The sequence below is a fragment of the Xenopus laevis genome, chromosome 4L (assembly GCF_017654675.1).
Source record: "Xenopus laevis strain J_2021 chromosome 4L, Xenopus_laevis_v10.1, whole genome shotgun sequence".
Lineage (NCBI taxonomy): Eukaryota > Metazoa > Chordata > Amphibia > Anura > Pipidae > Xenopus > Xenopus laevis.
The window spans coordinates 53,187,247-53,210,060 of NC_054377.1; the positions used below are offsets into that span (position 1 = coordinate 53,187,247).

The 22,814-nt window shown below is 41.0% G+C and overlaps 1 protein-coding gene across 24 annotated transcripts in view; it reads left to right on the forward strand.

Moving 5' to 3' along the window:
- The first annotated feature begins 3,650 nt into the window (after positions 1-3,650).
- The window catches only part of LOC121402811 (zinc finger protein 276-like), a 128,545-nt gene continuing 109,381 nt past the window's right edge, over positions 3,651-22,814 (forward strand). For 13 of the 24 annotated variants that reach the window (XM_041589499.1, XM_041589501.1, XM_041589505.1 and 10 more), the window contains exons 1-5: positions 10,440-10,658; positions 11,086-11,146; positions 11,303-11,420; positions 11,526-11,596; positions 13,217-13,497. In XM_041589499.1, the coding sequence (XP_041445433.1) occupies positions 10,507-10,658; positions 11,086-11,146; positions 11,303-11,420; positions 11,526-11,596; positions 13,217-13,497 (683 nt within the window). In that variant the 5' untranslated portion in view covers positions 10,440-10,506. The other 11 variants (XM_041589515.1, XM_041589512.1, XM_041589514.1 and 8 more) reach the window with 11 other exon arrangements.

Sequence of the window (22,814 nt, forward strand, 5' to 3'; positions counted from 1 at the left end):
AGCGATCATTTTAAAATTTTGCTTACATACCCCGTGATTGTGGTGTATTGACATTTACTTCATTTCTCCATTTCTAACTTATGGTTTATTTTTTATATTTTTGATTTTTTCTTTTTTCTTTTCCTTTTCATTTTACCTTTTCCTTTTTTAATTTCTACTTTATTTTCAACCTCTTTCTCTCGGCACCTTACGGTACTCCAAACAGCACGTTATTCCTACCCTCTACGTTTGTACTACATTTCTGTTTCTTACTTTACGGGTGCAGTGACACGCTTCCACAAACGCATTGCTACTTGGTGCGATACAATGTCACCTATTTCCCTGTTTATAAATATTTTCGTTACACTGTTCTATTGACACTTTGTTGGCGTCCCAGGGATATCATTAATATGTTGTAACTGATACTTTGCTAGGCTTAGTAAGTCCAGCTCGGGCTACGGCGATTTTAACTAAATACTCCTCTTTATATTTATTTTTATATTTATTTTTATTTTAGTTCTCATTTTTTGTATTACAATGGTAACATAATATTTTACTTTATTTTCTCTGCTTCACCTTACACGTAACATAGATGTTTGGTATTATGTATTGCGATACCGTCACTCAGGTTGTATTTGTCACGTCACTTCCCCTGCTTTCGGTTGCTTCTTTGTAATTTCCCGCCACATCTGGTATTTATTTTGTTTGTTTGCACCATTTTTGTACTTTGAGAAAGGCTGTTGTATCAGCCGAAACGTCAGCGACTGTCCACTGAATAAATGGATACTTTTCGTTCATAAGACCTGCCGAGAACGATCTTCAGTTCTTACTCTACATCCTACTCTCCACAAGGACTGCACCCAGGCATCATTTATGCCATTTATGCTGGCTTTTCCTCTTCATTATATATATATTATATATATATATATATATATATATATATATATATAAATATATATATATAAATAAATATAATATATATATATATATATATATATATATATATATATATATATATATATATATATATATATATATATATATATATATATATATATATATATATATGTATTCAGCGAATGCACTCTTACCGGACTGTAGTCAATGCGGTTGTGTTTAGTCAACTTTGTTGAACATATCAGTAAATGGACTCGCACTCCATAATCAAGTGAATAAACGTGTCTTTATTCTTTAATGCGTATCCGACATTTCAGCCCACATTAGGGTCTTTTTCAAGGATTTTTTCTTCTTTGAAAAAGACCCTAATGTGGGCCGAAATGTCGGATATGCATTAAAGAATAAAGACACATTTATTCACTTGATTATGGAGTGCGAGTCCATTTATATATATATATATATATATATATATATACACACACATCATATATATACATATATATATATATATATATATATATATATATATATATATATATATATATATATAGACACACACACACATCATATATATACACACATCATATACACACACACACATCATATATACACACACACACCATCAGGCACGTTTCAGGGGCTGCTGCCGCCTGAGGCAGCAGCCCCAATGCCGCCCCTCCTCGTGCTCGTTATGCTGTGTATGGAGTGATTATAGAAGGTAATTACAAGATTAGGGACGGTATTAGAATGTTTGTGCAACCAAACTAAACTTGCACGTGCGAACTTTAACTCCCAGAATCGTCTAACAACCTGACCAAAAGTGCTGAAAGCAGACGGAGAGCCGCAAGCTGCACTACAAAAATGCACCCAAGCAACACAAACAAGGATTACTTGCAGCCCTCACTGAGCCAAGCCAGAACCCCCAGGGTCGCACATCCACAACTACAGAGGTCACCACCAGCAGCCTCTGCCACTCTCCGCCCACCCCATTTATAACAGCAAGGCCACGACCACTCTCCAACATGTCAGCTGCTAATTCAGCCTCCCAAAGCCGGGGGTAGCCGGTGCGCCAGGTCTCTGTGAGGGACGTGATACTGACACACGAACCAGCAGGACTTCTCTCACACTTCTATCTGGTTACAAATATCTTTATAATTACTGTGGATTAGAGGGTGATGTTTGAAATCCTCCGCAGGCCCCCGACGCAGGAAGAGCGAGAGAGACACGGATGTGGGAGCGGGACATTGAGTCCACTATCCGGGACAGACAGTGAAAACGGGACTGTCCCGCGGAAAACGGGACGGTTGTGGGGTATGCTATGTCATTGGCAGCACACTTGAGAAAGGGCAATTACAGCCCGAAACATGTTGTGTATAGCAGCTTAAATAAATATTAATCACAAGCAGTTAATCTGCGTCAGAGTGCTCTCCTCTCTCCTACTGAAAGTCATTGGCAGTAGGTCACTTCCCCTTCAATGACTTTAAACACATGTTGGGGTGTAACTAAAGAGAAAGCAGATCCTGCAGTTGCAGGGGGGGCCAGGAGGTATAGGGGCCCATAAGGCCCTAATTCATATACAATGTCAAAAAACTTCTAGACATGTTGGGGGCCTGAAAAATAATTTGCTGTCGGGCCCAGTTAAATCTAGTTATGCCACTGCATTTATCATTGCCAGGAAAAAAGCAAATGTAAGGTAAACCAATATAAAGAAGAAATACCGAGATACAAGGAAAGCAATAACCTCTCAAACATCCAAGTCTTTTGCATTATTATATAGCTTTGCACATTGCTCCTTTTATGACATCATTTTCTGTTGGCATCACTAATGTGTGGGGGTAGAAAATGTTTGGACCCACACGGACCTAACCCAGCATAACCCAATACAGGTCATCTTGTTGTGATGACTTATATACGTGTGCCTGCCCTTCTCTGATGGCACTGGAAGAGGCAGGTAAGTATATGCCATAGTAAATAACAATGGATCTTGTTATCATGTAAAAATTTGGTGTTGAGACATGGTGGGGATGGTCAGAAAGGGTCTAGGCTGGTGGCGAATAGTGTTGGACTGGGGTGTCCACTGGTGCTGCCACCTTGAGGGTCCTGAACCCCAGCCATGGAAGCCACGGACATTGGCACAAATCCCCCTGCCCAATGTACATCTCCAAGTCGCACCACTAACTTTCTTGCCACTGCCTGTGGCCTCCACAATCAGATCTCCCTGCAGGCCAAGTAGCAGGTCTGGTTTAACTGGGCCCACCAGGTGGTGACGAATAAGACCCATCATCCACCTGCGACCTGCTGCAGACATTTAGTCAGCCTGATGTGCCCAAAAGAATTAAATGGAGTCTGTACCTATTAAATGGCACGTGTTTGTAATCACACCTTCAATAAAACTGGCAACACCCACATTGGCAACAGGTACAGACTCCATTTTCTTCTTTCGGGCACAAGAGTTGTACTGGCGGACGAAGAGACAAGGAGGTACCTGCAAAAACCCACACTTTTATTCCAAATGTTTGGTCAGCCTGAACCTGCCTAACCTGTAGGTTTTGGGCCAAGCCACATGCATCACATAATACACATAAGACATATTCATTCTTAGTTTTGCTATTGCTGCTAGTGCTGGCAGGTCTTCAGGAAAGGGAATGCTGTGGGCTGTAGTCTGACCTGGGCACCAAAGCAGAGCTCTGAAGATATACTGTGAGAGCATTCAGCAGTGAGTATACTGGTTTAGAAAGATTAGGGATAATAACCATGTTCCCAACTGAAGGCACCAGAACAGCATTTTATTGGGTAAATGACATTTTTGATTTTACATGTATTTCCCCTAGATCTCTAATGTTCCCTGAAGGTTTTGGACTAAGTATAACCAGGTTGTGGGTTATGCCATGAAAATTCTAAATAACAGCTTTACAGGACTGACTGTTGCTTTTATTATTGGGGTTGTTACAATTATTTCTTGGGACCTTCCTGACAGTTTACACATTGATTGTGATGGGGAGCAGCTCATAGGCGCTACCACTTCTGCTGCAGCAGTTCCAAACTAAGCCTCGTTTGTTAATGTTCCAACAAGGTATGTGATACATAAATCCATTCATTTCCCGAGCTTTCCTTCCTTAGCTAAAGTCGCCGCTTTGTGTCATGTCCAGCAGGTGGCGCTGTGACTTCACCAGTGTGTGCGCTTCCTAATTCCTCCCGGGTAGGTGTGTTCTGTATACAGACCGGGTGGATTGTGTACTGAGAAAAGACAGTTCCGGGAGATTTCTGATACATGTGTAGTTTACGCGGATGGCTTCCACACATGGGGATGTAGCTCTGAGGCCTCTCCAGGGAGCCATGAAGCTGGTGAACCGAGCGATTCAACTGGACACCAGAAACTGGGTGAGATGCGAAAGTGGATAGTTCCAGAGAGGGGAAGAATAGTTCCGGGGGTGGGGAGGAATAGTCCCCTGAAGCATAATGACAGGAGCCATAAAAGTGTCAACTTGGATGTCTGTAGTGTCAGTGACCGCTGTGGATCCCTGTTGTCTCCTGTATGTCTCTGTAGAAATGGAATATTTGGTACATCCAGCCCTTATGTAGTCACGCTCCTGTTTATTGTGCTCCTGACTTGTGGATGAGGTGCTAGAATGTGCCTGGCCCTGTGCTATTCCATGCAGAGTGTTTGCTATTATTTTAATACATTGCATGGGTCACCAATTGCTTCTCTGCTGCTGCTGCTGGAAATTGGTAGGATTGCCACTTGTCATCTAATGCCATGTTAGCCATGCCAGTGCACTTCCACACCTTATGTCATGTAACCATTTAGTAAAAGAAAACCCACGACTGGATCAATATCATCCTAATGTCACAATATCTATGTGAAATAATTATTCACCGCCACAGATTTCAGGTGAATCGTAGCCTCACTTTAACTTGCCTTCATGCTGAGCGTTACCTGTCACTACTCCAGGCCTCACAATTGGGAACCCTAATAACAAGCGTTTAATTGATATTTCTCTGTCCAGTAAAAATAATACCTGATGTTCTTATGGATCTGGATTGTGAGTTCTGTTAGCCCACTCCTCTGATGGGTGAAGCTGTTTTTCTGTGATAGGTGTACTTGTACTTTTTCCAGAAATCATGGCAATTCTTCCTATGGATTTCCATAGGGCGATTTGCCTTAATATACACTATGCCAACCATTGGATAGCAAGTTGGTCACAGATATGTTATTGGATCATTTCTTTTCATTAATTACATGTCCAAATATAATAGTTGTTGTTTTATTTGTTTAACTAGGGTTTCTTCATCTACTTTTAGGACTTGTTTAAAAATCAGATGATGTTTTAGGTCGCATTCATGTAAAAATATAGAATATATTAAAGGGTTCACAACTGAAGCACAACTGTAGCTGAGATTAAATGAAGCCTAACAAACTGGCCTAGCCAACCAGTTATAAATGTATGTATATGTATTTTGGTTAAATACTAAAATTAGAAAATCACCTCAATGGTGGCAGGGGTCTCAATTTTATATTTTGCACATCTGGACATTCAAGAGACACTGGTTTACACGAAAGCCAAATAAAAATAGTGGCTTGACAGTGATGGGTGGGTTGAGCTAATGTTAACTTTTTTCAAATTGGTTCAGGAGTCAGGAGCCAGTGAAGAGTCACAGATATCTTCTCTCGAGTGAAGGAAGATGCTTCCCTAAAAGCAGCGAACAGAAGCCCCTGATATTTGAATGACAGAGTAGTTATGGCTAAGAAACTAGGCAGCTTTCTGTCATCCAACAGCTGCTGGGCTGATCCATCTTGTCTATGCGGCAAAATCAGCGGTCATTACCTGGTATGTCTCACTATTTGCAAGTCTTACATTTTATGTTGCATGGTCTGCTGGGCCAGGTACAAGAAGGTAGCATTCTAACAAAAATTGCCAGAAGGGAAGGTGTATAAGTCAGACTTAAAAAGAAAGATAGAAGCAAAAATCATAATAAAATTAAAGTCTGCCTTTTTGGGGGGGGGGATTTAGGTCCCCTATAAGTCAGGCCATGTGTGGTCACTTGTAGCCTGCCCAAACTAAAAAGTTACCCTCCGCCCATGCTGCTGCTGTATTCAAACAGATTCTCATAATTCTCATAATGAGGCAAATGCTTCCACTTTCCTTCAGACCAAATAGTTCTGAGCAACAACTGTAGTTTATTATCCACCAGCACCACACACTTCTGCACACTGCTCCAGCACTCGTTCACTGTCACACACTCCTATAGTGTCCAGTCGCACATACTTTCTCTCTCCTCTCTCTTTAGCTCTCTTGTACTCGCTCTTCTCTATCTACTCTCTCTTCTATTTTCTATACAGTGCCTCATCACACACTCACTCTCTCTTTCCTCTCTTCTCTTGTCTCTCCTATACAGTGCCCCATCACTCAGACTCACACATATACTGGGGAAGTGTCAAAATAAGATGCCACGTGCCATCTTGATATAAGTTCTGGGGTATTTATACATGGAATTGCCATCTTGATATGACATGTATAAATACCCCAGAACTTAAATCAAGATGGCACGTGGCATAACCATAAAACAATGCTCATAGTCTGTACAGAGAGAACCCATATGGCAGTATAGGTATTCCCCTGTACTAAGCACAATTCAGCAGGGACAGCCCCCTACATTTGCTCATAGTCTGTACAGAGAGATCCCATAAAACTATGGCAGCATAGGTATTCCTTGTACTAAGCACAATTCAGCAGGAACAGCCCCTATGTTTGCTCATAGTCTGTACAGAGAGATCCCATGAAACTGCATAGGTATTCCCCTGTACTAAGCACAATTCAGCAGGAACAGTCCCTTAGTTTGCTTATAGTCTGTACAGAGAGATCCCATAAAACTATGGCAGCATAGGTATTCCCTGTACTAAGCACAATTCAGCAGAACAATCCCCTCAGTCTGAAAAAGTGCATTGCTTTTCCTTGATTTTATATCCTGTTTTACACCAACATTTGTTTATTATTATTTTTATGGTGTTCTCCAGTTCTCTGTTAATGTTGTTAGTGAACTTTAAAGGTCTAAGATATTTGCCATGGTTCTGTCTGTAAACATTTCATTCCAATTAGTCTGTTCCTAAATTCATGCACCAATTCACCTATTGCTCTAGGTTGTGCATGTAATGTAACTGGCAGAGAGGCCTTGCACATGCCCCCCATAGTGTAACATTAAAGGGATGGTTCACCTTCAGGTTAACTTTTAGTATGTTATAGAAATAAATTCTAACCAACTTTTCAATTGGTCTTCATTTTTTTCTTTTAATATATTAGTTCTCTCCTTCTGAGTCTTTCCAGCTTTCAAATGGGGGTCACTGACCCCATCTAAACAACAATGACTTGTAAGGCTATACATTTATTATTATTGGTACTTGTTTTTTTGTTTTTTTTATTCAGGCTCTCTGCAATTCATATTCTAATATTTCATTCAAATCAATTCATAGTTGCTAGGGTAATTTGGTCCCTAACAACCATACTGCTGACATTGCAAACTGGACAGCTGCTGAATAAAAAGCTAAATGATGCAAACCGCAAATAAAAAACATTAAAAAACCAATTGCAAAGTTTCTAAGAAAATCCCTCTGTGTACCATATTAAAGTTAATGTAAAGGTGAACAACCCCTTTAATGCTGCACTGATTAAATTAACCCTTGTCCTTAACACAGTATAAAATGCATTTCAGACTCCTTTGCTTATATCCTTTGAGTACAGGTATGGGACCTGCTATCCAGAATGCTCAGGACCTGGGGGGTTTCCAGATAACGGATTTCCGTAATTTGGATCTTCATACCTTAAGTCTACTAGAAAATCATATAAACATTAAATAAACCCAATAGGCTGGTTTTGCTTCCAATAAGGATTAATTATATCTTAGTTGGGATCAAGTACAAGCTACTGTTTTATTATTACACAGAAAACAAAAATCATTTTTAAAAAGTTGAATTATTTGATTATAATGGAGTCTGCGGGAGACTGTGTACCAATCCAATGCACAGGAGGGTCGGTGTCGCGTAGGGGGGCCCAGTTGTAAATTTATGTACCAGGGCCCTTAGGGGTCTAGTTACGCCACTGATCTGATCATATTCACTTCAACTGAACTTACTGATCACTGAGAGGGTATCTAAACATAATGATCTCCAGTGTAGTGTAGGACATTCAATATATTGGCACATACTCCTGCAATAGTCCCATGTGTTCTTTTAAGGGGGTTGTTTAAATGAACATTTAGTATGACGTAGAGACAATGTAGCTGCAAGAGGATGTCATAATATGTACATCGTAGGAACTGCCATGCTGCACTACCCATAAATGTGATCAGTTTAGGAAAGGAAAGCCTGATAAATCTGTTGAACTGCATAAAACATGATTTTTTTATCTGACAGCTGGCAGTGGCCTACTGAGTTTAGATTCCCAAAAGATGCTGAAACTGGCAGAGCAGTGTCTTAAAAGGGCTCACACCACAGCAGAAAAGTTGGGTGAATATGATTATCTTCAGTGAGACTTTTATTTGCATTTTATATTTTATTATTCAATTAAATAACTTAGAAAGTTTAAAAATTGGAAACCTTGCCATGCATTGCAACATATTGTATAGGAAATGGCATATACATGGCTCATTGTATTGTCAAGTGGTGATTCTTGCCTGAAATTATGTATGGGTTACTCTTGATTGGATGATGGGAATGAAGGGGTGTAATGGGTGTGTTTAAAATGTTCACTGTGATTCTGTGTTTGTTACACTTGAGAAAGGGCAATAACAGGCCGAAACATGTCAGTGTACAGCAGCTTAAATAAAAATTAATCACAAGCAGTTAATCTGCGTTTGAATGCTCTCCTCTTTCCCATTGAAAGTCTAATAGTTTTGGATGTTCGGTACATCTACTTAAGAGGATTGATGCATTCATCTACCAAGAGTTAATTGGCTGAGCGTGGATTCCCACTTCCTCTATGTATGGGTTGGGTAAGATCCCTTGCAAACAGTCATATTGTATTTTGTGGCCTGTTAAATTTGTTGAAGTGCGTCTTATCCTTTATAAAACTGGGTTTATCCGTGCCAAAATTAAACTGCATATGGATACTCTTGCTCTTATCAATTTAAAAAAAAGAGCAACCAGTCTGTCTACAGGGCTTTTTATTGTCACAAAACTAAGTAAACCCAGAGCTAGCGTAGCACATTACCCACAATTACAAGACAGGGGCCCAGGGAAGTGCATTGTAAGTAGCACTTCCATTATACTTAAAGGACCAGTAACGTAAAAATTTTTACAAAAAAATTCGTTAGAATACAACGAAAAAAAACAACAACACAAATTAAAATTTAAAATAGCAAAGCCTTTATTAAGAAATAACTTACAGAAACTCCACTTCCTGTCCTCTTCAGAAAAGGCGACCATCCATCTGCAGCGCTTGATTTCTCCTCCTGGCTATACACTGACAGCGTGTCCTCTGCCCGATCGCGTTCTCCAGCTCTTCTACATCCAACAGCAGTATGAAGGCGATGTCTCCTGCTCCTCCGCTCCAGGAATGCAGCCCTGACTGCCGACCCCTGTGCCCACTCCGTCACTGTCAAGGCAGCTGAAACAAAGCAGCCGCAAAAGAATGCGTCCAACACTGAGCCGGCAGGAGGAGTAAATAAAAGTAAATCATACAACCCCGGCAGGTCCGCATTGAGTGTATTAGGAGGCTGCGTCTGCACTGCTCCAGGGCGAAAGGCTGTCCCCCACAAAATCCTACCGGTTCACGATTCAACATTCAGCAGCCAAACAGCAGTTTGACAGAGGGAGCAGCAGCAGCTGCAGGCGGGGAGCAGCACGGCTCACCAAAAGAAGCTCGTCCTCCTGGGGTTGCCGGCTCAGTGTTGGACGCATTCTTTGCGGCTGATTTGTTTCAGCTGCCTTGACAGTGACGGAGTGGGCACAGGGTCGGCAGTCAGGGCTGCATTCCTGGAGCGGAGGAGCAGGAGACATCGCCTTCATGCTGCTGCTGGATGAAGAAGAGCTGGAGAAGGCGATCGGGCAGAGGACACGCTGTCAGTGTATAGCCAGGAGGAGAAATCGAGCGCTGCAGATGGATGGTCGCCCTTTCGCCGTTTCTGAAGAGGACAGGAAGTGGAGTTTCTGTAAGTTATTTCTTAATAAAGGCTTTGCTATTTTAAATTTTAATTTGTGTTGGTGTTTTTTTTTTGTTGTACTCTAACGAATTTTTTGTAAAAATTTTTGACGTTACTGGTCCTTTAAATATATTTTGTATTAGCCTTAAGAGTGCTTCCACCACCCCACCCCACCCTAGATTTTTTTACCCACAATTACACCCAGAGTTGTGATTACTTTTGCTTGCATCCACAGATTTAATCACCTCGACTCTTGAATGTCTACATAGCCTGGTGAGTTGGACCCACAGAAATGGAGGAGGCTGCTCCTTCCCACCTATACTGAAGAGAGTGAAGAGGTCTTCAGGTGAACACTGAAGGAACTCTACTATTGCCTTCAATTACCTCTTTTTTAAAAAAGAGTGGAGTGACCTCTCAGATGGGTGAGGGCATGCCCACACGTCTGACTGTTCTTGTCAGAATACACCATGACAGTCAAGCGACTCACTAAGCTGCATGTGGAATCATAGTAAGGGCAGAGCTTTTTTCGCTGAGGAGTTTGCCAAGTGTTGCTTTCTTTCATACAGAGATTTTCAGAGCCAGGACGAAGAAGAAACCAGACAGCAGCCTTCCTCAGAGGACTCCTTTGAACCATGCATAGACAAGAGGTAATTTTAGTGGTTTCCACTTGCTTGTGTTCTGTCATAATTCATGTAAATAAAGAGGCATTAGTTCATTTTTCTGGTAGAATACCTGCATAAGCTCCATACCAGACAATAAAATAGCTCTGTATCTGACCTTATTTGCCAACCATCAACTTAATGAGCATATGAAATATCAATGCATCGCTAGAATTACTTTTATTTATCAAACCTGAGAGAGAGAAAAATTGTGTGGGTTGGGGGAGTATTTTATTGATATAAAGACTATATACGCTTTTTGTTACTGTGTGAAGAAAATTAAGAGTGAAAGGTGAGGGCTGTATAGCTCTGTTTGATAAATCTGGAACTGTCTTTGGATTCTCTACTCCAGGCAGGGACACTTGAATATTTGTGCTTGATATGTTAACAAGGTTTTTCTTTCATCCAATTGCAGGGAGGAACTGCCTACAAGTGTCCTTACCAAAGCTGCACAGCTGTATACAGAGGTTCTGACGGTATGAAGGTAAAAGGGGGAAACCATTTGTCATACCAATGGAAAATGTTACGTCTGTTAGCCTGTGTGTCAAATGTACTTGCAAATGACCATTTCACTTAAGCACCAAATGAAATGATTACAAACTCTTGTTTTATCCCCCCATTCTACCCCACAGAAACACATTAAGGAACATCATGAGGAGGTGTGGGAGCGACCATGTCCACACCCTGGCGGCAACAAAGTATTTATGATAGACCAGTACCTACAGAGGCATGTCAAGCTCATTCACACAGGTAAGCAGAAAAAGTGTCTCTGGTGAAATCCAAGCAGGATACCATTGATTCCTCCAGTGCTGCAGCAATGTTGGAACATGAGAATACATTCACTTTTATTTACAGAGGAGAGAAACCACATTTGTGACCAGTGTAGACAAGCTTTCAAGCAACAGAAGCACCTCTCTGTGCACCAGGTGAGACACTCTGGTGCAAAACCTTTACAGCAAGTACAGTCACTCCTATCCCACTACTTAGAGAAAACACACAGGAACTAAACCTAAATCCAGGTACTCAATGAAAAGAAAATGTAATTCTACATAACTCAGATTCAGCTTAAAGAGTCATTTTGCATTTTCAGTTGTTTACAGTTCTGCATTTTAATGTGAAGAGAACATGTAATTGTTTTAACTGTACAGGGACTGGTGGTAGAACTGTGCAATTTGTTGTTGGGACAACAAAAAGAAAAGTTACAGTTGCAAGAGATCACACCTTACCTCACGTTAACTTACAATATTTTACCCAACATAGATCACAAAAACATGTAGTCCTTACATAGGATGTCTTTTATGAAAGCAGCCCTAAGGATAGATTTGTGGGTAGAAAACAGTTGATTTTTCCTGAATTTCCATGTCTGCATTACATAAACTTAAATTAGCAACACACAAGACAACTTATAAGACAGAGAATGAATAATTAGAACTGGCCAGTGTTTGCTGAATAAATGAAATTCATTGATGGGTATTACCTTCTGTCTTAAAATGACTGAAAAGCATGAACCAATCTGTGTTGGATTCATAGTCCAGCCCCGAGAAAAGCTCACAATGGCCCCTGGTAAGTAGAGATACCCTGCATACAGTTAAAGCCATAATTCATATGTAGTTGCCTAATGTCACACCTAAGGGAAAAAAAACCAAGAGTGGACAAAAGGTAAGCGTGCGTGGCAAGAACTGCTCATTTGGTGAATTTTTTGGCCAATTTCGCCACCAATGTATTAAGCCGAATCAGGATGATCAGAATGTTTTGCCCCATGCCAACATCAGGTGATACTGCAAATCAGCTCAACACAGACACTTTGCTCAGCTGCTGTTATGGTTCTCCCCATATTAACTAACTGATAATTGAGGCTTAGCTGGAAGAATAACCCATGCACATACTGACCTTGTACATAATAATAATGAATTGAAGTCAGCACTATCTCTGAACTTGCAGTGACAGAGATGTCAGAAGCCAGTGCTCAAAGTCTTGCCAATATCTGAATGCCAATAGGAGTCAAAGAAAGGGAATATTTATAGAGGGAAAGAACACAAATAAGAATTTGTACAAACTTGCTGGTGGCAAACTGTTGCTTTAATACCAAAAGCTAAAGAAGCCACAAATAAGGTGCCCAGGTGATAAACCTCACAGTAGCACGAGACTTTGGGTGCAGCGAAATAACTGCAATTGGGACTTTATTACAACATATTTGTGGCTTTATACATTTGCTTGTAACACACTAGATAAAGGGCCCATGCAGCACAATCATGGTCTGTGTGTAATAAAGTGTTCCTTAATTACAATCCTAAACTACAGACAAATAAGGAAAGACTTCTAAGTTAATTCAAAATCATACACAGTAGCCCCAAACACTGAAACCCACTAAATGCTGCTATATTTACTTTTTCTAGTTTAGATTTACTTGGGCTCATTACAAACATACCTCCAATCAGAAACATGTTCTCTGATCAGCAGGAATAATTTAAGCAAATATTTTATTCTCTACTTTATAAGGGTGAATTGTCCCACTCTCAGTAATGTTGCCACTCTATGGTTTCCAGTCTATACAAGAACAAGCTTCGGTGCCTACTGTCAACCGAGACACAGCTGTCGGACGTAAAGGGCAGGCTCTCCATCTCTATCCCTCCGGAGATTCTACACTCTTTCCCTGGATCCACTCATCTTGGCTTAGCTGCACGTTACAGCCCACAGGTCTGATTTCTTCTGGGACCGCCAACCTAGGAACACTTCTCTTCTGCTCCGAAGCCGCACGTCCCTTGCGTCTCGCTTCATCCCTGGTCTTCAGCCCCAGAGCTACAGTATCAGCGCCACCATCAACCCGGTAAGCACCATATAACAGTAAGGCGGGAAATAGGTTTGTGTGCCTATTTATTGTAATATTAATATTGGCTGTAATACTCCAAACTTTATTGGAAACTGAGGAATATCTTTTTTGTGCAGAATACCTTGTGTCAGTAAATAGTGTTTGAAGAGCAGAAGGGAAAGTGTGGTAAAACAGGAATACTGAAAAGAGAATAGGCGATAAAAAAGGGATGCTGATGACAGATCAAAGGTATTAAACATCAACTTACCCCTCTATGTGTGGTTGAACTGATTCAATGAAACTGACTACATATAGCAGCAGTCCCATCTTAAATATCTAGAGGTGGGAATCACTCACCCCTCAAATCTCTTCTGTCTCTTCAATAACTATCCTCCCCCCTGGAATAGGATAAAAAGATCCTCCAGTAATTGTCCATAATAATAAGTATTCATTAATGTTGTCAACATTTCGGCATATTAAGAATGACAAATCAGAGGTATTAAACATCACCCTACCTAAACTGCTGCAGCTCGTACAGTGCCCATCTCTATTACCAGTAAAGATCTGGAGGCCATGCAGGAAACTTCACTTTTGCCCAAAACTATGGTTACCCTCGAGCATTCAGAGCTACTCTGTTTAAAGCAAAATGTTTGTGTGAAGCCCGGTCTTCCTTAATCTTAAATGGTTCCACCAGGTTGCCTATCCAGCATCAGTAGTATAGGTGTATGCATCTCTTTCCTAGATTTGGGTGCAATACTCTTTCTTTGTATACCCCTAGTATCTCATACCCCCCAACCGTCCCGTTTTCCGCGGGACAGTCCCGTTTTTCGATGTCTGTCCAGCTGTCCCGGATAGTGAACTCAATGACCCGCTCCCGCATCCGTGTCTCTCTCGCTCTTCCTGCGGAGGATTTCAAACATCAGCCTCTAATCCACAGTTATTATAAAGATATTTGTAACCAGATAGAAAGAAGTGTGAGAGAAGTCCTGCTGGTTCGTGTGTCAGTATCACGTCCCTCACAGAGACCTGGCGCACCGGCTACCCCCGTCTTTGGGAGGCTGAATTAGCAGCTGACATGTTGGAGAGTGGTCGTGGCCTTGCTGTTATAAATGGGGTGGGCGGAGAGTGGCAGAGGCTGCTGGTGGTGACCTCTGTAGTTGTGGATGTGCGACCCTGGGGGTTCTGGCTTGGCTCAGTGAGGGCTGCAGGTAATCCTTGTTTGTGTTGCTTGGGTGCGTTTTTGTAGTGCAGCTTGCGGCTCTCTGGCTGCTTTCAGCACGTGTGGTCAGGTTGTGGTTTTTAGACTATGCTGGGAGTTAAAGTTCACACGTGCAAGTTTAGTTTGGTTGCACAAACATTCTAGTACCGTCCCTAATCTTGTAATTACCTTCTATAATCACTCCATACACAGCATAGCGGCCCAGTCGTGCAGCAAACAGAGAGCTTTGTAATGTTTGTCTGTATTCTGCACTGCTGCTTCTGACTACTGACACACTGCAGCCCAATCCAGCTGATTCTCACATCTGGATTTAGTGATCAATAACATTGAAGCCACTGGATATGTGTAATGTTTGTGTGTATGTGTGTGTGGTGTTATGTGTGTGTGTGTGTGTGTGTATATGATGTGTGTGTGTGTATATATGATGTGTGTGTGTGTGTGTATATATATGTGTATATGTGGCGTGTGTGTGTGTATATATATATATATATATTTATATATGATGTGTGTGTGTGTATATATATATGATGTGTGTGTGTGTGTGTGTGTGTGTTGTATATATATTATATATATGATGTGTGTGTGTGTGTGTGTGTGTGTGTGTGTATATATGATGTGTGTGTGTGTGTATATATATGATGTGTGTGTGTATGTGTATATATTATATATATATATATATATATATGATATGTGTGTGTGTGGTTAATATATATATATATATATATATATATATGATGTGTGTGTGTGTGTATGTATATATATATATGATGTGTGTGTGTGTGTGTATATATGATGTGTGTGTGTATGTGTATATATAATATATATATATATATATATATATATATATTATATATATATATATATATATATATATATATATAGGATGTGTGTGTGTATATAGGATGTGTGTGTGTGTATATAGGATGTGTGTGTGTGTGTGTAATTTTGGCATGGAACTGAAAATAATGCATGTTCTTGGTTGCCAACAGTACTTTAGTTTCCCAATTTGACCAAAAAAGTTTTTATTTAATGCAAACTAGGGTCAAGTTAAATTGTCAATGAAATGACAGACCATATGGGGGTCTTCCTTTTGGTGCCCCTATATGCCACATGCTTGGGTACACCTATACATATTGGGCATCAACTGTTTCAGAGGACCCTAGGCTTTCATATTTGGGGTGATTTCTCTTGATACCTAAAAGTATGTGGGTAATACGATGCTGCAGGGTAGAAATTTTGAGGTGATTTTTGGAAATGTCACCAAAATCACTAAATTTAGGAATGGTTTGCGGCTTGGTACTTGTAGTACAAAGACATGCATACCCAATTTAGAATTGTGGCAATGTGTACATTCCGAAAATATATTGTTTTATGGGGTGAACTTACTTTTTTCTACATTTGCCCCCCTCAAAATGATGTAAATGTGTTGATTTTGTAGTACCTGAAATGACAGACCATATGGGGTGTCTTCATTTTGGGGCCCTCTATATGCCACGTGCTTGTGTACACCTATACATATGGCCATCAAACTGTTCAGTGGACCCTAGGCTTTCATATTTGGGGTGATTTATATTGATACACAATAGTATGTTGGAAATACGATGTTGCAGGTTGGAAGTTTGAGGTGATTTTAGAAAATGGCACCAAAAATTGCCAAATTTAGGAAGGGTTTGCGGCTTAGTGCTTTGGAGTACAAAAGACATGCATACCCAATTTGGACTCGGGGAATGGGTACTTTCCGAAAATATATGGTTTTCTGGGGTGAACGTACTTTTTTTCGAACTTTGGCCCCCCCCCAAACTAAATGTGTTGATTTTGCAGTATCTGGAATTACAGAACTGATAGCGCAAATGAGGCGTCTACATTTTAGGGCCCCTTTATACCACATGCTTAGGTAAACCTATTCATATTGGGCATCAAACTGTTCAGTGGACCCCAGGCTTTCATATTCGGGGTGTTTTACATTGATACCTAATGATGTGTGGGAGATATGATGCTGTAGAGTGGAAGCTTTGAGGTCATTTTTCAAAAAATTCACCAATTTCTATAAAACATTATAACTTTAGGAAACAATTGCAACTTGGTAGTTTGGAGTGCAAACATATATTTACCCAGTTTTGATTCACCAGAATCTGTTCTTTCTAATAATGGTAGTTTTCTAGGGTAAACCTACTGTTAGTGGAATGTTTGGCCTTGATATCAGAAGTATGCCGTTTGGGGAGCGGTGCTTTGGAAATTTGGTAGTGTACTGCTTGTAGATTTTGAGCTATTCAAGTGAGGAAATCTCCATAAAACTATATATATTTGGTATTGCCGGTGTTCAGGAGACATAGACCTTTCCAAATCGGCTGTGTTCTCGTACATAAAATAAATGATATTTCTGATATATGTGATTGTTCTTTGTGAAACATGATTTTTTTCATTTTATTAGACACTTAAAAGCCTATTTTTTTTTTTACAGAAGTAGAATTACACCAAAATTCTTGCTTATTTTGAAAGTTCAGAGTTGTCCTGAAAAAAACAATATATTTGTTTTCCTGGGTAAACTAAAGACCACCCCAGGAAAGGCCCTTAAAGTGAAAGAGTGCAAAATATCTAAAAACTGCTTGGCAACAGATGTTCACATCTAGGACTAAAACGGCTGGCAGGGAAAGGGTTAAATAATATGATCAGTGAGAAAGTAACCAGTATATTGTCACAACAAATTCTTAGGAATGTGGCAGCTAAGGGCCAATTGCATTTCTTGTTTGCTGAAGGTACAAGACATACCATTGGCAGCAGTTATGATTATCATGGCACAAATACATTTCACATGGAAAGGCGACAAATTCACTTTAATGTTCCAGAAAATAAACATGTATACATTAAAAACCTGGGAATTTTGATTCTCTGTAAAAGAAAGATTTGTAACGGAGGGAGACATACACTCCTTACATTAGCAGTTTAAAAGCACTGCCCATACTGATTTCCATGAGCCTCGTCCAATTAAAGAAAGGCATGGGGGGGGGTGACAATTTGTATACAGTTAAATAGCCAAATTAAAATGAGAACGTAGGAAGCATTTCTGGAGCCAGTGCAGAAATTCAACTGGCACTTTGCCACCTCCCAGGAACCAGACAGTATGGGGCAGATTTATTAAAGGGGAATAGTATGTACCTACTTAGTCCAACCAAATGTGTATACTTCCAGATAAAATATGCACAAGGGATCAGCGCCCTGTGGGCAACAGAAATAAGGAACTCGCATAGCGTAATACGTTCGATGTACATGGTATATATCACCGTGTGCTTTAATTAGCTTACTTTATGTATGTTCCCCCTTTTTTTGGGTTAGGTTATTCTATAAGTGCTCCCATTTCCCTTATACACAGCTGGTTAAAGGGAACAGGTGCGGGGGGGTGCAGATTAAAAACAACTTTAAAAGCCAATTTAAAAAGCAGAATTTAAAAAGCAGATTTAAAAAGCAGAGTTCTTCGGTGCAGCGATGGTGAATACAGTTTTCAACACAACACCTCCACCGTTTGGTAAAATTGCCTACTTACAAACCACTCTCGTGGTCAAGCGTATCATTAACTCCTCCCGAGTGGTCTTAGCTTGACTTTGTATCCTCCATAGGCTCCAGGGGAAGGATAGAAAAACCGGAAATAGTGTAATAACGTTTTATTTAAAAATCTTAAAAAAACAGTAAATGCACTCACATTTTGTTCTCATAAAATCGCATTCAGTCCCAGTTTGGTGTGGTTTTTCGAAATCACCAGGGGTGGTCCTTGCCAGCCGGATCCAGACCTCCTTGTGGTGTGCGTGCTGAACTGGTAAGTGATCTCCTTCTCCTAACGCGTTTCGCTGTTATTCACAGCTTCATCAGAGGCTTAATTTCTAAAAAATCCGTTACCCTATTTAAACTATTTCCGGTCGTTCGTGTTTCAACTATTTCCGGTCGGTCGTGTTCACCTTTATGGCCAATCACATTTCCCTCATAGTTAGCATATTAGCATATTATATGCTAATATGCTATGAGGGAAATGTGATTGGCCATAAATGTGAAGGGAGTTCCCCAACGAAACACGCACGAAGAAGGCAGACGCACGGATAACACGTAGGTAACAGGAAGTGCGCATTGAAACGCACGAAATGTAACGCGGAAGTACAAGTAGGGAACGTGGGAATCCGAACGACCGGAACACGACCGACCGGAAATAGTTGAAACACGAACGACCGGAAATAGTTTAAATAGGGTAACGGATTTTTTAGAAATTAAGCCTCTGATGAAGCTGTGAATAACAGCGAAACGCGTTAGCTGTGTATAAGGGAAATGGGAGCACTTATAGAATAACCTAACCCAAAAAAAGGGGGAACACACATAAAGTAAGCTAATTAAAAGCACACGGTGATATATACCATTGTACATCGAACGTATTACGCTATGCGAGTTCCTTATTTCTGTTGCCACAGGCGCTGATCCCTTGTGCATATTTTATCTGGAAGTATACACATTTGGTTGGACTTTTTTTCTACAGCGGAGAGACTGTGAGGTGATCGGCAAGAAATAACTTAAGAGACTGACATTTTTTGATTGTGTGATTTAAACAATCGATTTTTTAATGTACCTACTTAGGTCATAAAACTGACAGGTGCCCCACATATGTAGGATTCCTTGGAGGATCCCTGAAGTCACCATTCTTGCTATAAAAAATACACGTTCGGCATCCGTGTGACAGCAGTCCATATCTTGATGCGTAGAGGCACAAGTATGGCACAATGGAAACATTCGTTTTCCGTTCATCTTTACAGGCAGGACAGGAATAAACAAGTCTTTAGGGGGATATATTTTTACTTTAGCGATGCCGAAGTAAGAATCAAAAGACTCAAAATTTTCAAATATAATTGGCTATATTTTTGTTTTATTAACATAGGAATACAGACTGGTGAAATCGTAATAGTGAATGTGTTCACCGGGGCCACTTTATGGTAGAGCTTTATAGCATTTGTGCGGCCACCATAGAGGGCATCACAGGGTGACAAAGGTTGGGGAAACTGTAGCCTTTACTGTAGGTCCTTGTCAGATTCCAACATAGCATGCCATTCATGTTCCCAGAGTTCACGGACCTCAAAGCCTTTTGTTTTTATAAAAATTCATCTTGATGTTGTGTTTTGTGGTTCAGTTGACTGAAATAAGTGCCAGTTACCCGATTAAAGTCATCTTCACAATAACAAACACGGCATCCATGGTAAAAGCAACCTTGAAATTCAAAGGCTATATGTTTGCCATTAACAAAAGCATAACCAGCCAGGCATGTTGTATAGAGATCCCCTCTTTGTACGCAATGTACATCGACCACTGTATTGCCGGTGTTGAGAAACGTTTATGTTTCTTATTGTAATTGTCAGGGAGTAAGACTGCAATACAGTTTTTGGTTAAAAACTTTAACCTGTACATTGCCATACACACAGAGGCTAAGGTGGTGTACTCAAAAGGGTCGATTGTGTACGTAATTACCTCCGGCTCATCATTCGAGTTATTTTTAGTGACTGTTTTATTTGTCATGTTTATAATGTTTTCTCTATAGCAGGCGCAAGACTCCTTCAGAATTGGTCTGACAAGGGATGCTGGGATTTGTAGGTCAGTAACAGTTAGAAGACCATAAGCTGCTGGTCTGACAAGGGATGCTGGGAATTGTAGTTCATTAAGAGCTAGAAGACTACAGGCTGCAGGTCTGACAAGGGATGCTGGGAATTGTAGTTCAGTAACAGTTAGAAGACTACAAGCTGCAGGTCTGACAAGGGATGCTGGGATTTGTACTATAGGCTACTGGTCTGACAAGGGATGCTGGGATCTGTAGTTCAGTAACAGTTAGAAGACTACAGGCTGCAGGTCTGACAAGGTATGCTGGGATTTGTACTATAGGCTACAGGTCTGACAAGGGATGCTGGGATTTGTAGTTCAGTAACATTTAGAAAACCAGATGCTGCTGGTCTGACATTGGTTTCTGGGATTTGTAAATCAGTAACAGTTAGAAGACCATAAGCTGCTGGTCTGACAAGGGATGCTGGGAATTGTAGTTCATTAAGAGCTACAAGACTACAGGCTGCAGGTCCGACAAGGGATGCTGGGAATTGTAGTTCAGTAAGACTACAGGTTGCAGGTCTGACAAGGGATGCTGGGATTTGTACTGTAGGCTGCAGGTCTGACAAGGGATGCTGGGACAGGTCTGACAAGGGATGCTGGGATTTGTACTACAGGCTGCAGGTCTGACAAGGGATGCTGGGATTTGTAGTTCAGTAACAGTTAGAAGACCATAAGCTGCTGGTCTGACAAGGGATGCTGGGAATTGTAGTTCAGTAACAGTTAGAAGACCATATGCTGCTGGTTTGACAAGGGATGCTGGGATTTGTAGTTCAGTAACAGTTAGAAGACTACAGGCTGCAGATCTGACAAGGGCTGGGATTTGTACTATAGGCTGCAGGTCTGACAAGGGATGCTGGGATTTGTACTATAGGCTGCAGGTCTGACAAGGGATGCTGGGATTTGTTAGTTCAGTCACAGTTAGAAGACCAGATGCTGCTGGTCTGACAAGGGATGCTGGGATTTGTACTATAGGCTGCAGGTCTGACAAGGGATGCTGGGATTTGTAGTTCAGTCACAGTTAGAAGACCAGATGCTGCTGGTCTGACAAGGGATGCTGGGAATTGTAGTTCATTAAGAGCTAGAAGACTACAGGCTGCAGTTCTGACAAGGGATGCTGGGAATTGTAGTTCAGTAGCAGTTAGAAGAATACAGGCTGCAGGTCTGACAAGGGATGCTGGGACAGGTCTGACAAGGGATGCTGGGTTTTGTACTACAGGCTGCAGGTCTGACAAGGGATGCTGGGATTTGTAGTTCAGTAACAGTTAGAAGACCATAAGCTGCTGGTCTGACAAGGGATGCTGGGAATTGTAGTTCAGTAACAGTTAGAAGACCATATGCTGCTGGTTTGACAAGGGATGCTGGGATTTGTAGGTCAGTAACAGTTAGAAGGCTGCAGATCTGACAAGGGATGCTGGGAATTGTAATTCATTAAGAGCTAGAAGACTACAGGCTGCAGTTCTGACAAGGGATGCTGGGATTTGTAGTTCAGTAACAGTTAGAAGACTACAGGCTGCAGGTCTGACAAGGGATGCTGGGATTTGTAGTTCAGTAACAGTTAGAAGACTAACAGGCTGCAGGTTCTGACAAAGCGTTGCTGGATTTGATAACGATAGGCTACAGATCTGACAAGGGATGCTGGTGATTTTGTAGGTCAGTAAAAAGCTAAAGACCACCAGGCTTCAAGGTCTGACAAGGTGATGCTGGGATTTGTTAACACAAGACTGCAGGTCTGACAGGGATGTTGGGATTTGTAGATCAGTAACAAGACGACCTAAACGGCTGCAGGTCTGAATTAAGGATGCTGGATTTGTAGTTCTAGTAAACAGTTAGAAGACCATAAGCTGCTGGTTCTGACAAGGGATGCTGGGAATTTTAGCTTTCAGTAACAGTTAAAATATCCATATGCTGCTGGATTTGACAAGGTATGTGGGATTAGTAGTTCAGTAACCAGTTACTTAAGACTACAGGCTTGCATATCTTGACACAGGGAATGCTTTGATTGTTACTTAATAGCTGCAGGTCTTGGACAAGGGATGCTGGATTTGCTACTATAGGCTGCCAGGTTTTCTGACAAGGGATGCTGGGGATTTGTAGTTCAGTCACAGTTAGGAAGACCAGATGCTGCTGGTCTTGACAAGGGAATGCTGGGAATTTAGAAAGTGGTGCGTTATTAAGAGCTAGAAGACTTACAGGCTTGCCATGTTTTGACAAGGGATGCTGGGAATTGTAGTAGTTCAGTAGCAGTAGAAGTCTACAGGCTGCAGGTCTGACAAAGGTGATGCTGGGACAGTCTGACAAGGGATGCTGGGATTTGTACTACAGGCTGCATGGTCTGACAAAGGGATGCTGGGATTTGCTTAGTTCGTAGTCTAGTAACCAGTTAGGAAGACCATAAGCTGTCTGGTCTGACATAGGGTAATAGCTGGGAATTGTTTAGTTCAGAGTAACAGTTAGAAGACCATTATGCTGCTGGTTTGACAAAGGGATGCTG